Below are 16,810 nucleotides of genomic sequence, written 5' to 3'. Positions count from 1 at the left end.
TTTGGACGGCATCTGAACGCGACGGCCTGACCTAGTTATGATTCTGTTTCGAAGCGAACTATAGAATCTAAGCTCGAGCTGCTGCCTCCGATAATGAGATTAAGCAGGAAGTATGGCGTGACCATGGAGGATGACATCATCACACACAAAAGTAACCGCTACAGCCTCGGGGAACGGGCCAGAGAGATGAACCCATCCAGAACACCCTGACAAAGCTCTAGTCGCCCGGGTGGAACAGAACATACCGTACACAACAGGACATTTACCAGCTGGAGAGTTTGGAGGGAATCCGTCGATGACCTAACACATACAACTATATTGAATTATGTATTTGTAATGAACCTTTAGACATGGTGTAGTATGTGTCTTAGCAAAAGTGCCTTCTCTAGACCTCTCTCTGTGCTGTAGTACACTGCACACTGCGCTATATATTTATAGGAGCTATCAGTCTCTGGCATATAGCACAAGCGCTATATAGACTGTAAATGAACATCATCTGGATATGCTCTATTGGTCAGGTGTAGCACCCCTAGTGGAATTCAATTTCACTTCCCTGTTAGCGTATAACAGGGAACGTATAGAATCCATGCTGCCTGTAACAAGAACGACAGCATCTGAGAATAGCTGTGACAGTGATATTTGAAAAAGCCCTAAACCAATCAAAGCTAACTGAATTAAATTAATCTTGTAAGTGTGTACTTAGATGCTGTCTCATTGCGCTCATGTGTGTGTGCCTGTGGGTGTGTGTGTGGGTGTGGGTGTGCATGTGTGCGTGTGTGTACATCTGTGTGTGTATGTGTGTGTGTGTGCATATGTGTGCATGTGTGTGTGTGTGTGGGTGTGTGTGTGTGTGTGTGCATGTGCATATGTGTGTGTTTGTGTGTGTGTGTGTGTGTGTGTGTGTGCGTGTGTGTGTGTACGCAGCAGAGAGAAAAGCTGGATGCTGCTCTTTCGAGGTCGCTGCAATGTCAGGCCATCCCCAGTCGATGTGTGCATCTCCTAAACAGACCGATTGCCAATTTCTCTACACCGCCTCCATCTTACCTGCACCTTAGGGACTAGGAAGACACACTTGACCCGTGTGGTAACATATTTTTAGAATAGATAGCTTCACAGCACTTTCACTGCGTTGCTTCTGCAGGGCATGATGGATTGCAGGTTATTAACACATGCAGTAAGTGTGTGTGATGTGAGTTATTTGAGCAGCATTCTATTCTGGTGTTCCTCGTTTCTCCAGATGGGTTAGAGTTCAGCAGCCCGTAGGTGGGAACAAGCTAACTCTCTATGGAATATACTGTGTATGTGTGTGTGTGTGTGTGTGTGTGTGTGTGTGTGTGTGTGTGTGTGTGTGTGCGCGCGTGTGTGTGTGCGTGTGTGTGTGTGTGTGTGTGTTCGTGTGAGCCACTGAGGGTCACTGAGTCCCATACTGTTCCCCCTGGCTGAACTTGCTTTGACTACAGTCTGAAACCCAACAAGCATTAAACAGCTGCACAAAAGAGCTGTGACACGGGTGTGAAGAGCTGTCACACGCCATGCCAGCTGGCAAGGCACAAAATAAACTCCATTTGTTAATTCAATTGTTAAGTGCAACAACAAAAAAGAACAGGCTGATTGTTTCGAAATCCCCTGCAGACTCCCAAGTGCATAATAACCTATAATTCCATGCTAGCTCACCCTAACTGGATAATTAGCAGCAGCTAATAAGTACCTGATCCGTTGATAAGATTGTGAGAGTTAAAAAACAAAAACAAACACCTTCCTCACTGAATCTCATTGGTTATAGGCTGTAGGCTACACCTGGTTTGTATATCTAGGATAAGCAACCTACAAACTGTGTGTGTGTGTGTTTCTGTGTGTGACCAACCCATACGTTAACAAGCTGGCGACTGGTTCTTGAAGGCATGCCTGTGTGCTGAATCAGCATGTCCACCAGGAAGAAGAGAGAGAGAGCGTAGCGTGGGAGTGGGAGAGCACTTCAACGAGCCACCCTCAGCAGCCCTGCCACCACAGACGGATGTGCCGCCACTGTTAATGCATTAAATATTACCTCCTGTGTCTCCTCCACCATACAGGAACCTCTCCGGCTCACTTTCACAGCTTTCACACTTTTAAGTCAACTGATTTGTACATTAAACAAAATGCGATGCCTATTGTATATTCAGAATATATAGGCCTGTTTATTGTTTCTTTAGGTTTGTGATTATCTGCACCACGCATACACGCATGCTCACACGCACACGCACACGCACACGCACACGCACACGCACACACGCACACACACACACACGCACACGCACACGCACACACACACACACACACACACACACACATACACACACACACACACACGCACGCACGCACACACACACACACACACACACACACACACACACACACACACACACAGCAGAGTAACCCATAGTAACAGCAATAAAAAGCCAGTGTACTCTAGGCTTGTTTCAAGGTAACTAATGACCCGACGCCTGGGTGAGCTGTCTGTCACTGGCTGCCATGGTGACGGACAGATAGAGACAGGGAAATTGATTGACTGGAGTCTGGGGTAGCAAGCCGACCATGTTTGCCAAGACACAACGGTTTGATTCAAACCATTGTGTTGTGGCGAACACTAACCATTTGACGTTGTATTACTGTATTCATACGTTTAAACTTTGCTATGGCATACAGTGTTATGATCAATAACCTATTTTCCCCGGCGACTGCTGACTCTCTTGCTTTCTTATGCTTTAAATAAGGTTTCTTCATATATAGATATATTAAAAAGAATAATAAAGCTAAACCACACTGTATCCCTGGGAGACGGGTAAATGAGTTTAGGACCGTGTACCTCTTGATTTGTAAGGCTAACAACTGTAAAGCTGGCCACTGGCCATGTCCCAGAGCCCAGTGCTGCTGCGAGATACCGTTGCTATAAAAGGGATTGAAGGACACTGGGTGGACTGTCTGACCTCAGTGACTAGAGAGCACTTCACTCCTACTGTAAGACACGCAGCATTTATAGTGGGATATGTTCATACAGTATATATTCTAACTTTGGCCCAGAGCCAGGCCCTTATCATCATACACAGCATAAATATTCATCAATATTCATCAGAAGAAAAAATGCACTGCTCTTTCCATCAGTCTGCTTAGTGTACTTCATACAACATTTCAATTATTAACTCTTAGATATTGGCTATACTATAACTGGAGGCTTCACCGCCCCCCTCTAAGTCACCCTAGATCAAATCATATTCGAGTTATCGTCCAAATCCAAATCAAACTCTGAGTTCACGTGCATCATCGTGGCTATAACGGTATAAAAAAAGGACACTGTAGGAAAAGTCACCCTATATCAGGCACTAGCGTTGGCTGAGCTGCACTAACTGCTATACATGATATCATGGCAGAGACAGCCCTGGAGGAGGGGGAATGCTGCCATGTCATCTGCCCACAACCTCTCCAGCAGGTCCACTGAGTATTCTGGGATGGCGTTTGGCTGGTGGCCAATGGCGCTGCTGGATATCTTGAGAGAGAGAGAGAGAGAGAGAGAGAGAGAGAGAGAGAGAGAGAGAGAGAGAGAGAGAGAGAGAGAGAGAGAGAGAGAGAGAGAGGGAGAGAGGGAGGAGAGGAGAGAAGGCTTCCTGCTCTCCTCATGACATACCGGACGGTACAAGATGTAACCTCTTAACTCTTATTCAGCCTCAGGCAGAATAATGCTGGACAATTCTGAAATGGGAAAGAGATACTCCATTTGCCAGGCAATTGCTGCCAGAACAGATACCATCAGCCAGGCTTATAAAACAGGGAGCTCTTGAGAAATGTACATAGAAAAAGCTAGTCAGGCTACTATTGAATCTGTGGCTTTTCTGTTCTTTGCACCATAGGGATTTGACCTTGAAATTCGAACGTTTTTTTGCGTATTGAATGGTATTGAATCGACGCCAGAGCTACCAATTGTTCAGGGAGCTACTTGAAAAGTCTATTTCTTTAACATCATTCACTGTTGGAACAAAATATATTTGAAGGGGGGGGGTGAGTTAAAAAAAACAATTCAACAATTCATTTTCTCTCTCAGTACCCACTCTCCTTTTCGTAAACATCCGACTCCAAATGGCTACAAGGCCCTAATTAAGCACTTATCAGCAACTAATTAGCCCTCAACCCATGATTAACATCTAGTTGGAGACTGTAGCCTCTTCTAAGGCTTACAGTAGGCCATGGTAAATCATTCATAATTAGCCTATAGCATGATGAACCCCTGTTGTTTTTTAAGTGTTTCCTTCCCCCATCCAGTGATCATTAACCACATGTCTACAGTAATAAGGCTTCGTCCTTAGATGGGATCCATACACAGCTAGATCCCAATGCTATAAATCTCTTCTATCTCCATCTCCTTCTCTCCACAGGGGCGGCGGCCCAGAGCTCCTGCCCTCTGGGTTTGGTCATGGCTCCTCTCTCTCTCTCACTAATGGCATAGCTAGCTAGCAGACAATGGGTCCTTATTCTTATCTGTCAGCGAGGCAGGGATTGGGGTGGGCCAGGGTTGGGGGCATTGGGGGTGGGGGGCATAGGGTAAGACTGGGGGGAGAGGGGTGTCCAGCTGGTTCATAATGAGGCCTACTTCACCCCACAACCCCACCCCCCATCCCCCCCACACACACACTTTGTCCCCTTTTGTGTCAAAGGGTTCACACAATGTGTCAGTAATAAGGGGGAGGGGCTTACACTTATGCACGCAGAGAGTCTATTGTGGCTTCCGAGCAGTAGGCAGACAGCCAATAGAGGGCCATTTGAAATGTTGCCCTATGACCGTCATGGTGACAGCCAAAGCCCTATTGACGATAACAACCGGTAACACTCAGACCTCAGGTGGCAGCGACTGAACCATAATAACCCTCATGGCCAGATCGTTAGTCACGACAGCCCCAGATGGTGGCCAACATCCTGGGATGAAGGTGTCATGGTAACCTGCCTAAGAGGACACTCAGCGTAACTCTTTTAGGGCAGCGACGGTGACAGAGTGGCGGTGACCAGTCTTTAGGGCTTCATTGATCAGTCATAACTCATCACTCCGTGATAGGAGGCGTCCAGAGTGGTGACAGATGGCAGCGGAGATGTTCCACTCCAGACCAGACCAGACCAGACCAGGCCAGACCAGACCAGACCAGACCAGACCAGACCAGATCAAAGGTGGTGGCCTGATGCGGCTCACGGTCTAAAGCCTATGTTTTATACAGGCCAGTGGGACAGGAGATAGCTTGGCTTACTGGCTCTTAGGTCCTTAATGGTTCTTAAGAGGAATAAGGAGGTTTACTGTCACAGGTTTGACCGCAATGAGCCCTGTTATTGAGGTGGACCTACATCCGCTATGTGTTTACCAAGGCAATAAGTCCCCTAGTCGATTGCTCTTGTATAGCTTGTTTGAACTATGTCTTCTTCTAACTGTGTTTTCTTATGTGTTTTTGATTGAGGCTTGTATTTGTTTAACTCGTCATTCTGTGTACAGCATATTCTACAAGGCTTATAAAACAGGGAGCTCTTGAGAAATGTACATAGAAAAAGCTAGTCAGGCTACTATTGAATCTGTGGCTTTTCTGTTCTTTGCACCATTCTACAATCATGGGAGGTAGATAGAGCAGATTATGTATTTGTTTATCTTAGAGCTTTTGAGGAACTCTTGGAGTGAAACAGTATATCCAGCCTAGTGGGTAGGCCTCTGTTTTATTGCTGAAGTCGTCATTAAATCATGATTGCGTGCGTGCATTGCAACAAACAACCCAGGAGAGCTCCAACCCTCACTCCTGTCTGCCTTTCCTCTCCTCCTCTACAAAACACATGCTTGCCTTCAAAGGAGAACAGCCATACCATCTATCCACCGACATTGCATTTTCAATGAATACATATCTATTTATATCGGAGAATACCTCAGGGTGTTTGGACAATGCAGTTTCAAGTACTGGTACATGGCCATTTTGTACATAGACATGACAGCACCCTGCAGGAGATACATAACTAAAGCACTTAGGTTCCTTGTAGTAGATAGAACGTCATGGGAATTTAACCTGGTCTCTCACACATCGGCTGTGTTTCTCCTGGTGTTGCCGATCAGAGCAGAGCAGAGAGACTTCTACTACTCTCAGTTCCCCCCGCCGCCAAGTCTAATGAAGTCCTCTAGTCCTCGCTTCATTCATATTCACACATTCTGTAATGATGTCTACCACATCATATTCTAAGCACAATGTATTTCTGACGAGCCTCTTCTCCGGTCTTCGGGAGAGAGGTGAGAAACTCAGTGACTCAGTCTAGGCCGGTGCCTGCCAAGCTGCTGTCATCACTCCTGAATATAACTGTAATCCATTTAGAAACAGCGACGGAAGACAGCAGAACCCAGTACACAGAGAGTAGGAACAACGACTATAATGCTGAAGACTGTTGTGATTAATTTCTCTGCACCTCTTTCAGTGGGTTTCGTTGAGCACTGATTCCAATTTTTAGGATTAACCCCCGATAGCCAATGTGCACTTTGGCCTGATACTGTTTTGCCTCTCTTTTTGGGCTTAATTCCATTCCATTCCATTCCATTAATTCCATTCCATTCCTTCCATTAATTGGGCTAAAAAGCAATTCCCTTGCATTTAACAACACCCCCGATTCTGTTCAAATGTTTGAAAATACTCAATTTCCAACCACAAATATGACTTAATATTTAAATATTCTTGTAAAACATCATTAAATCTTTCTGTATCAGATTAAACGCTCACACTCTTCTAATCTATTCAGCCTGGATTGGTTTTTTCACCTCAGAGCAAAAACCCCCGGGATTACCTTTGCCTAGGTGTCGTTTTATCTGATTTAGAATATAAACACCTGCTCTGGGGATCCCAAAAGGCAGCGACAAATTCCACACTTTTGAAACACCGGCTACTCTGCAATGGCCTTGGTTGCTGGATACTGTGTGTGTGGGTGTAGAGAGCTTCATAATGGTATGTAACTTATCTTTGACTGCAGATCTCCGATTCAAATCCGTGTGCCGCCCCCTCGTTTAGTCATTTAAATTATTTCAGTTGGGTGATTTAGTCAAATTCATCTGTTCTTTATTCACTGCTGGCAAAACTGTATCATGGCAACAAGTGAATGACAAAGTACCGTCATTATAAGTGAAAGAGTGCAAAGAAAAGAAAGAGTGCGTCCTGACTGGGTTGAAGCGTTGGTACAGTGGTGTTCTCTGTCTCTCTCCAAACAAAGTCATATGCAGGATTGGGTTTTTCAATTGCTCAATTCAAAGTTCTTAATTGTGTGTGTGCCTCTGTAGCTTTGATCGTTTTCTGGCTTGTAAACGCATGGTCGTGCGAAATGTATGTATAATATAAACTGTGTCAATTGATTTTTTTTTTTCCTCAAGGGCTTTCCAACTTCAAAGGACAAATCCCATTTAAGCGCTCTGCCCTCCTGCTGGGTTCATACAGGATTAATAATGAGCCTACGTATTTCCTCATCTCCCCCCTACATGCCTACTATTGGTACACTGAATGTATAGAACATGGCATTTAGACAACGTATGTACACATTGTGCACACTGGAGAGACTGTCTCACTGATAAACTGCTCTATGGATGTGTGTCACTGGCACTGCAGTAGATTTGTCGTCGTCCCCCCCCCCCATCTCTTCTCCTCCTCTCCTCCTCTCCACTGGAGGAGTCAGAGAGAGAGAGAAGACATTAACTAGGTCAATGAAATTCCCTCATATCCTTCCAGCTGCACAGGAGAGAGGAACCGGGATGTGTGGATGTGTGAGTGCGTGCATGCGTTTGTGTGTGAGAGAGAGAGAGAGAGAGAGAGAGAGAGAGAGAGAGAGAGAGAGTAAAAGGAAAGGTGAAAGCATGCATCTACTCTAGCGTGAAAAAGAAAGCGTGGTGATTCTCTCTCATCCGTTATTTGTTACATGGAGTTATTTGTCATGTGAGTGTTCCTCACATTCTTAGAACTCCATAGTGGTGTAGATCTGTGTCTCTGAGGGGAATACAGTACCACAGGGATACAAGAGAACACAGCTGAATACTTCACAGCAGGAAGACTATGGGACGACTCCAGCTTATCGCCTTCAGGAAATCTGATCCCAAAAGACTGGTCACAAATGATGAATCACCCGAAAACTTGTACCGAAATGACATTTCATTAATGCTGTTTCATGACAGCCTCAACGGGGCCTTTCTTGAAATGTCAAAGGAATGAAATTGCACTCTAACCAATCACCCCTTCCCTGCATGGCGTCCCAGTCTATCTGACAACATGGTCCCCAGCAGCTGCAATATCTGCGCTGGTAGCCAATTGACAGAAGGTCCTGTGTCACTAGAGCTCCTAAAGTGTTTGTAAAACGTTTCTAAGCTGTGGCTGTATCAAAGGCTCACAGAGACTACACCGCCATCTGACTGCTCTCCTCCTCCTCCTCCTCCTCCTCCTCCTCCTCCTCCTCCTCTCCTCTTCCCCTGCGGAGCCCTGAAACATGCCAGGCTGTTTCATAACAGGCCTTCTAGTTGGATTAATTCATGCTGAGGTGCCAATCCCTTGGCCCCGAGTCATGCTGTGCTTCCTCTGATAGCACAGGACAGGAACAGAGCTGGCACAGCCAGGGCAGGAGGAGTGACCAACTCTCGTTTTCTATCACCAGTTTATCAGCATTTTTACACTCTGTTTCCAATAGAAGCAGGCACCAATGTTATTTTAGTCAGTTGTGTTATTCTATGCTAACTCTAAAGTATACGAAGGCATTTCCTCCAATGACTGGATGACTATTATTTTCAATTCTAAATGAGACACCCAATCTAAGGGGACAAACAAATCAAGAATATGGCTGTGATAGCGGGGGGGGTTGCGTTGTTTTGGATAGAGTTTATGAGAGTTTATAAGTTTATCTTCCTCTAGTCACGTAACAGACATGTCACTCGGTTAATAGTCGAATTAAGGCAGAATGAGGAAGCACATCAGTCCAGTCCGACCACATTCTTATCTGTTTAGCATGCTCCTCTCTCCATGGGAAAGAAAGAAAAAACTGTCACTGTGATTTATCTCTCTCATTCAGCAGCTCTGAGTGTAGGCTGCAGTCTTTTAGATGCACTCATTTGAGCTCATTCCTTTCGATTTAATGCTTTTTGGCAGTTCGCAAGGCACTCTTATCGTCTCTGAAATCAACCAATAACAAGATTATCATTGTGTGCCTTATGAATTCTGCAGGAATTAAACACAAAGTCAAATCTGCAACAGCAGTGGCTTGGTTATTAAATCCTTGATTCGGAAAAGATGACTATTTCCTGGTGTTTAAATAAGGAAATACTGAAAAATACATTGAAATATAACACCTCTGATACGGAGAGGGAAACGATGGAAAATGAAGTCACGTGATCTGGACCGCAGATCCAGCGCCTGCCGGTGTTTTTCTGGGGCAAATCTCCGGGGAGCGGAGAGGAGGAGAGGAGGAGAGGAGGAGAGAATATGCGACCATTCAGTAGCGCAGCAGCTTCTCCCATCTCTGCCTTTCTCTCCACCTCTCTCCATCCATCCTTCCATCTGCTCTTCTCTTCTCCTCCCGCCATCCCTCCGATGGAACCCTGTGGTGTCTAGCCTGCTCCCTTGTCAGACAGGGCCTGTCTCCCTGTATCAAGATAATGATTAGGGGCACCCCGTAGGGGGCGCATCATCTAGGCTACTTCACCCACTCACACAGTGGCTCAGTGAGTGTTCACTCACATTGTAGACCTTTGAAAATGTCAACAGTGTCAAAGAATGTCAGAGAGGTGTGGAGACTGTCAAGACCTGCTACTTTAGCGAACAAAACCATGGACCTGCAAACAGATCAGACAGGTGCTGGTCAGGTACTACTCTGGACTAGAATTCGAGAAAATTCCCTCCAGAAACTCATGTTGCAAGAATGGCTGTGACGCAGGTTACGCCTCTATGCTGTAGATTGGTGACTAAGTGTTGGTCACTGTAAACAGTGTAGCATGCTTATATCCCCCTCCCTCACTCAGCCATAGGTTACCTCGATCCACCTCAATAGCCAATGAAACCAAATGAAACCAAACATGGTTGGATCAGCCCACCCCCAAACCCCATGGAAATCATATGAAAAACAAGCTTATTTTGCTGACAGATTATACGCATTGAATGATAAAATAATTAATTAATAATTTTGCCATTTAGCAGACGCTTTTATCCAAAGCGACTTACAATTACGAATTACAGGGACATTCCCCCTGGAGTAACTGAGGGCTAAGTGCCTTACCCAAGGGCACACTAGTAGTGGTGTGGCTTCAGGCGGGATTTGAACTCACAACCTTCCGATCACAAGTCCAACTCACTATCCACTAGACCACCACTACCCGAATGATCGTAAAAACGTGTCGTTTGTTATATCGTGTGGGTACTTCAAAACCCTCAAGTTGTGTATTATGAAAAGAAAAGAAAACAAATCAGATTTTCTGGTCAGAACAACTTTCAGTATGATTTTTTCGAGGCTTTGGCGTTTGCGGGTTGTTGCTGGGTAGACCAGTCGGCGTCACATATCGACTGCCTGTAACCTGCATAGCATGGCCTAGCTCTCTGCTCCCCGAGAGACTTTTGAACCTGCCACTGCCACTGTCCATTAGCCTAATCTTTAAGACGTCCCCAAACCACCCAGAATACCTCCTCTTGATCTCATTATCAACCGGATAGCCACACCACTATGCTACCAGGCAACAGACACTGTCCAATGAGAGAGCTAGATCAAAGAAATGAAGGGGAAATGACACAGTCAATAGCCATCTAATAAACAAAAGAAGAACTCTGTATTGTAATCCTGACCTTAAACTATCGACGGCTACCTACGGCATGCCTTTGTGGGCTGAACTTGGGAAACATATTTAGACACTACCTGGTCCATCGAAGAAGGCTATTCGATTTGGTCAATGATTGATGAGGCTAATTCACACACTGATTAGGTCAGTGATCTGCATTGATTAGAACCGTGACCGAATTAGCCTGAAAAATTCTCTGATGTGTGAAACAAAAAAGGAGTAGGATGCTGTGTTACACCCTATGGTGCCAACACTAACCTGACCGCCATCTGGTATCAAAATGAGCTAAATCACCTACCTTTTCCAAACAGGATTGCATAAACTGACATCATATTGGACCTTTGATACTATCTATAATGTTTCGTTCTGATGTCCATTTTATGACTTTTCTTTATTTTTAGATTATTATATTATTCAATTGTCACTTTATTTTGGTGCTGTTGTTTGTGGCGTGAGCTGCTATAATGCTTACATTTCCCCTCGGGGATCAATAAAGTACCTATCAATCAACAAATTAAGTCAACAAATTGTGATCATTTATCATAACTAAAACAATTATCACCATCATCATCATCATCACTATTGAAAACATCTTCATCATCCCCCTCATCATCGTCACCACCGTCCTACCTCTTTGGTCCTCTCCAGTTCGTTGTGCATTGCCTGTTTCGAGATCTCCACCTCGATGATGTTCTGTCGGAGCAGCTCGTTCTCGTCCTCTGCTCTGGTGCGTTTGTCCTCCACACTCTCCAGCTCGTTGTGCAAACGCACCGACACGTCTTTAGCCACCTTGACAGGAACACATAGATGACAACATTAGACGACAACATCAGATGACAACATTAGACGACAACATTAGACGAAAACATTAGACGACAACATTAAATGACAACGTTAGCTATTGAGACGTTGCATAAACAAACATACAAAAACATGAACACATACGTAGAAGACCATACATAACAAACAGGCACATGCACACACATACACAAACACACACACACACACACACACACACACACACACACACACACACACACACAAGCACACACCCCAACACATAGACGCACCTTCAGGTCCTGCTCCAGGTTGCGCAGCAGCTCTCCGTCCACGTGTCCGGTCTGGGCCACCCGCAGGCTCTTCTGCTCGGCTTTGCGCAGGCGGTACTGCAGAATGCGGCAGTTCTTATTGGAGCGGTCCAGCTCTCTGCGCAGCTCCTGGAGCTGATACACCTCCTCGTCCAGGTAGCTGTCCCGCACCTCCTCCATCTCAGCACGCAGCTCGTCCACTTCATCCTGAGAGAGGAAGCGAGAGAGACAGACCGTCAGGCACACAAAACCTACAGGGCAACACTCTAACACCGCAAAGTGATTGTTATGTGTGCTTCTTTATCAAATTGTATTGACACTAGATTGCTATCTAATCATCATCAACTCATCTCGATTTCTTTTTTTTGTTTAACAGTTTTTAATTGGTTTTTCACATGAGTTAACATCATTACCCCAACCCAGCCCTCCCCTCCCCTCCGTCCTTGACCCTCCCCCCTTGTCCATTTTAGTCAACAATTTCTATCCAAATAATTCTCCATTGATGCTTTAGTCTAACTAAGGAGTACAAAAGAAGCACATACAATACAATGAAAAGAAAAGCAAGAAGCCCTGCCGCCTCACTCTTAAATATCTTAGTGTAGGCACCAAAGATGCTGGCCCAAAAAGTGTTACGTTTGGGGCAGGACCAAAAAATGGCGCCCGCCATTGATCGTTTGTCATTTCCTCTCCAAGGTCTTTCTCCCAGAGTCTCCTAAAATCCTGTAGTGAATACAGGGTGATATCACATATGTTGTGATATATAGTCAAAATTAGACCTTTGCTGCTTGGGGAAAGTGAGAGAATGTGATCTACTGCATTGTTTGTCGAGAGGTCTGGGAATGAAGCATTCTTTTTCTGGACAAAATGTCTGATTTGGAGGTACCTGAAAAAGTGAGACTTCGGTAGATTGAATAATTCAGAGAGTTGTGCGATACAAACGATACAAACTTGCCATCCACATATAGGTTAGACATTGATTTAATACCCTTTGAGGACCAACCCCCTAAGGTAGAATCAGAGAGAGGGGGTGGAAAGTTATGATTATCCTTGATGGGAGAGTGCACTGATGATGTTATTTTCCAATTAAAATGCCTTCTAAATTGTGACCAGATTCTGACTGAGTGATAGACCACTGGATTTTAATAGAGATGACTTTGAAGGGGGGGGGGGGGGGGGGGGGGGGTGATGAGGAACATATTAAGGAGTTCAGATGAAGGGAAGTACAGGTATACTCCATTTGTATGGCCAGTAATAGTGAATGTCTTATCTCAAATTCTAGTGATAACTGTTATTATTCATTTGTAAAAACACAATCAGGTTGAGTAGGCTGTTCACTGTGTGGAGCATGTTTCTGAGGGTAAACAGTTGACCTCCATCCTGAACGCTGACTCAGCTGTTTTCTGCTTATTAGATTTCCCCTGAGGAGAGTACTAGAAGAGGCTTGTTGACTGACACTTGAAGAGAGAGAAGAACTAACTATGTTGAAAGTGGGGGTGGGGGGGGTGTTGGAGAGGGTGATGAAAATGAGAGTAGAATCAGTCGTAAGGATGGGTGAACGGAACTTTGTTGCCATATTTGTATTTCTACAGAGGAGCTGATGGCAATTCACAGGGTCAGCAGAATCAATGGGCAGGTTTAAAGCTGTGTTAGCCTGAGGCTAACTACTGTATCTATGCCATCCATCCTGAGCTGTAGAATAAGAGGTGCCTTGAATGTTGATAAGAGTATGTCTGTACTGAGACAACATTAGGCCTACGGGTCGTCACATCTCATCATGTGACTGTTCACTATTCGCTGTGACACTCAATGCTACACTCAGGCTACATCTTGACCGTTCCTCCTACAGGCCTCTCCACCTCTTCATCCCCACTACCCCCCTGTACAGTTCCTCTAATATTTCCTTCTTCTAGCATTGTGACTGCCAACGGCCCCTGGTCCGAGCATAGATTTGTTTTTTTCTTATCGTGACGTTAGAATTATAAGGTTCTATCTCAATTTTTGTCAAAATTTAGTTTTTTACATAATCTGATCCATTAGGTGTTTATTAATGCCTGTGTGGTGTTATTTTTTGAGTTAGTAATTAATAAAATACAAAGGTTCCATCTCACAAGACATAATGGAATGTAAAAACTTTGACGGTCAATATCTCTGAACTGCCCTAAACTGAGATAGAACCTTATCATTCTAAGCTCACGTTATGATGACGAGTCATATTGACGAGTCACTGACAACATGGGACAAAGATAATCAATATCTTTGTAATGATTTTCCTGGTTTGTATAGCAGCAAGAAGCATGAAGAGACAGTGTGTGTGTGTGTGTGTGTGTGTGTGTGTGTGTGTGTGTGTGTGTGTCTGTGTGTGTGTGTGTGTGTGTGTGTGTGTGTGTGTGTGTGTGTGTGCGCGTGTGTGTGTGTGTGTGTGTGTGTGTGTGTGTGTGTGTGTCTATCTGTCTGTGTGGGGGATGGAGTGAGTGCATGGAGACCCAGCTGCCAGGCAGGCAGACAGGCAGGCAGACAGGCATTTGTACACCAAACACATGGGACATCTGACTGTTATCAAGTCCTGTGGGACAGAGCCATTATGATGAGAGAGCCAGAGAAGCAGATTAACTCTCGCGTCTTTACAGCGCGGCTGCGGATAGCTGATATCGAGTTAGCTACAAAAATCCCATAGTAGTGACATGCATACTGTATGAATCCATCTCACATCTAAAAAAATGATGGCAAATTGTTTGCCGCATTATCTCCTCTTCTCCTCCCCTCCCCTCTCCCCTCTCATCCCACATAAAGCATGAATTAAACATGTTTACCATTAGGACATTTGAAATGTTACTGTTTGAACAGGGGCTCAATCTCAATAGGGTTGACTTGAATGGCCAGAGCATGGAGAACTCCACACAGGGCAGGTAGGTACCGCACACCAGAGGTATCAAAGGTTAGCAGGTGAAAACATGAATTCCAACTATGAGTAATCTAAAGGGTTTACAAGCAACGACAGAGTACATCACTGCATGGCAAAGACAAGACAGTGGATATAACACATGTCGTGTTTTGCAACGGCCAATGCAGCAACAGCACTGTGCATTGTTTAGCACCATCATTCCAATGTGTTTATTGTATTATTGTCACAACAACAACAACAAAAACAATATGGCAAATAACTGTTGTGAGACAATTCGTGTGCTTAGAATGATACGGTTCTATCTCCGTTTAGGGCAGTTCAGAGATATTGAGCGTCAAAGTTTTTACATTCCATTATGTTCTGTGAGATGGAACCTTTGTATTTTATGAATTACTAACTCAAAAATGTCAACATTTAAAAAAATAACACCACACATGCATTAATAAACACCTAATGGATCAGATTATGTAAAAAAACTCAATTTTGACAAAAATGGAGATCCTAGACCCTTATAATTCTAACGTCACGAATTGTCGTCAGCCCCTGCCTTTACCTTGAGGTAGTCGTTTTCTGAGCGAAGATCTTCAATTTCCCTTAATAAATCCTCTTCAAGTACATCCTTGTTGCATCCTTCCAGGTTGAGTTGTGCAGTTGTTGAGGGTAACATCTCCTGTTTGCATGTCTCTGATGGGTGCGCACCTGTGCTGCTGGCCTGGGACATGATGCTTTCCTTCGCCGTGAGAGACGCGCTCCCCTCCACCGTGCGCAATGGAGCGACAGCCCCTTCAAAGGCTTCTGAGGATAACGGTGCTGCCTGCAACGGATTATGAATGAATGAATGAATGAATGGTCTTTATTGTCATTGATATAGTACAGGTACCATACAACGAAATTTGGGAGGGGGGGCTCCCCTGGTGCTAGGAAAAAATATATATACTAAAAACAAGAAGGGAAAAGAGCTGGTTTACATAAATAAAGGCTATATACACTATCCACTACTATACAAATAAAACACTGCTGTACTCTATGCTATGCTATAAATATAAATATCCTAACATTTCCTCTCTCTGAACCTTATGTACCCGAGGGTTGTCATATTGCACATAGTATTATTGCACATTCATTATCCGTATCTCCCACCTGATCCCTGGTGTCACTGGACCCGGAGACAGTGCCCCCCGACTCCCCATCGCTCCCGGCCGCCGGAGCCAGCCTCGGCTCATCAGAGAGCGGCTCCGAGGGACAGTCCGATAAATCCGAGCTGCTGTCGGTCTGACTGACCCTGCCCAGAGGGGTAGCACCGGTCGGGACGCGTATCGGAGAGCCATGATGGCCCTGCCCAGAGACTTGGGCCAGAGACAGAGAGGCTAGTTTGCCCTTCTTGCCTTTGGCGGGGAGGTGTGGACTGGCACTGCTGCTGTCCGGTTTGCTGCTGGCGATTTTAGGGGCCTCGGGGGCTGCATGGGGGGTGACCGTCACCTTAGTGGCCTTTTTGGGGAGCGGGGACTTGGTGTTACTTTTGATCGCGGCCGGTTTGTCTTTCGCTCCGGTTACGCACCCGGTGCGCCTGGAGCTGCGGCTCTGATTGGCTATTGGCTTATTCAGTTTGGGAGATTTGGGTACGCTCGCCGCCGGTGGTTTGGGCGACCGGGAATGGGCATCCTTGAGTAACGGTCTCGCCGGCGAAGGGGCTCTGTTTAACCGTTTCTTTTCCAACTGGTGGTTTTGCGGTTTAGTTTCGCTGCCAGAGCCATTGGAGGGGCTCTCCATTATACACCGGCACCGGCAAGGGGATGGTGATGTGAAAAACGATCAATCCACAAGACTGAGAAATAATATCCCTGACAGGCGACAGCCAGAAATACAACAGTGTTGATCCTCAATTTTCCTTTTCATCACTTCGGATGGGTGATGCGGTGCACCCTCTGTGTTCTCTTGCAGGTTTATTCCATCCCGTCGGTGGGTATACATTCACCAGGTTGTCATTGT

The 16,810-nt window shown here is 45.2% G+C and overlaps 1 protein-coding gene across 1 annotated transcript in view; it reads right to left on the bottom strand.

Annotated features, from left to right (window-relative positions):
- mtcl1 (microtubule crosslinking factor 1) overlaps positions 1-16,591 on the bottom strand; it is a gene marked incomplete at both ends in the record, with an annotated part of 43,872 nt that extends 27,281 nt beyond the window's left edge. The window contains 4 exons of the mRNA XM_080547016.1: positions 11,462-11,620; positions 11,902-12,126; positions 15,375-15,533; positions 15,962-16,591. Of these exons, the coding sequence (XP_080403142.1) occupies positions 11,462-11,620; positions 11,902-12,126; positions 15,375-15,533; positions 15,962-16,591 (1,173 nt within the window). The remainder of the gene's footprint in view (positions 1-11,461; positions 11,621-11,901; positions 12,127-15,374; positions 15,534-15,961) is intronic.
- Between the last annotated feature and the right edge of the window lie 219 nt (positions 16,592-16,810).

The sequence above is a fragment of the Nansenia antarctica genome, assembly GCF_963989245.1.
Source record: "Nansenia antarctica genome assembly, chromosome: 16".
In the NCBI taxonomy this organism is placed as follows: Eukaryota; Metazoa; Chordata; class Actinopteri; order Argentiniformes; family Microstomatidae; genus Nansenia; species Nansenia antarctica.
The sequence above is the reverse complement of the archived record's forward strand: the minus strand, read 5'-3'. Positions and strand labels throughout refer to the sequence as shown.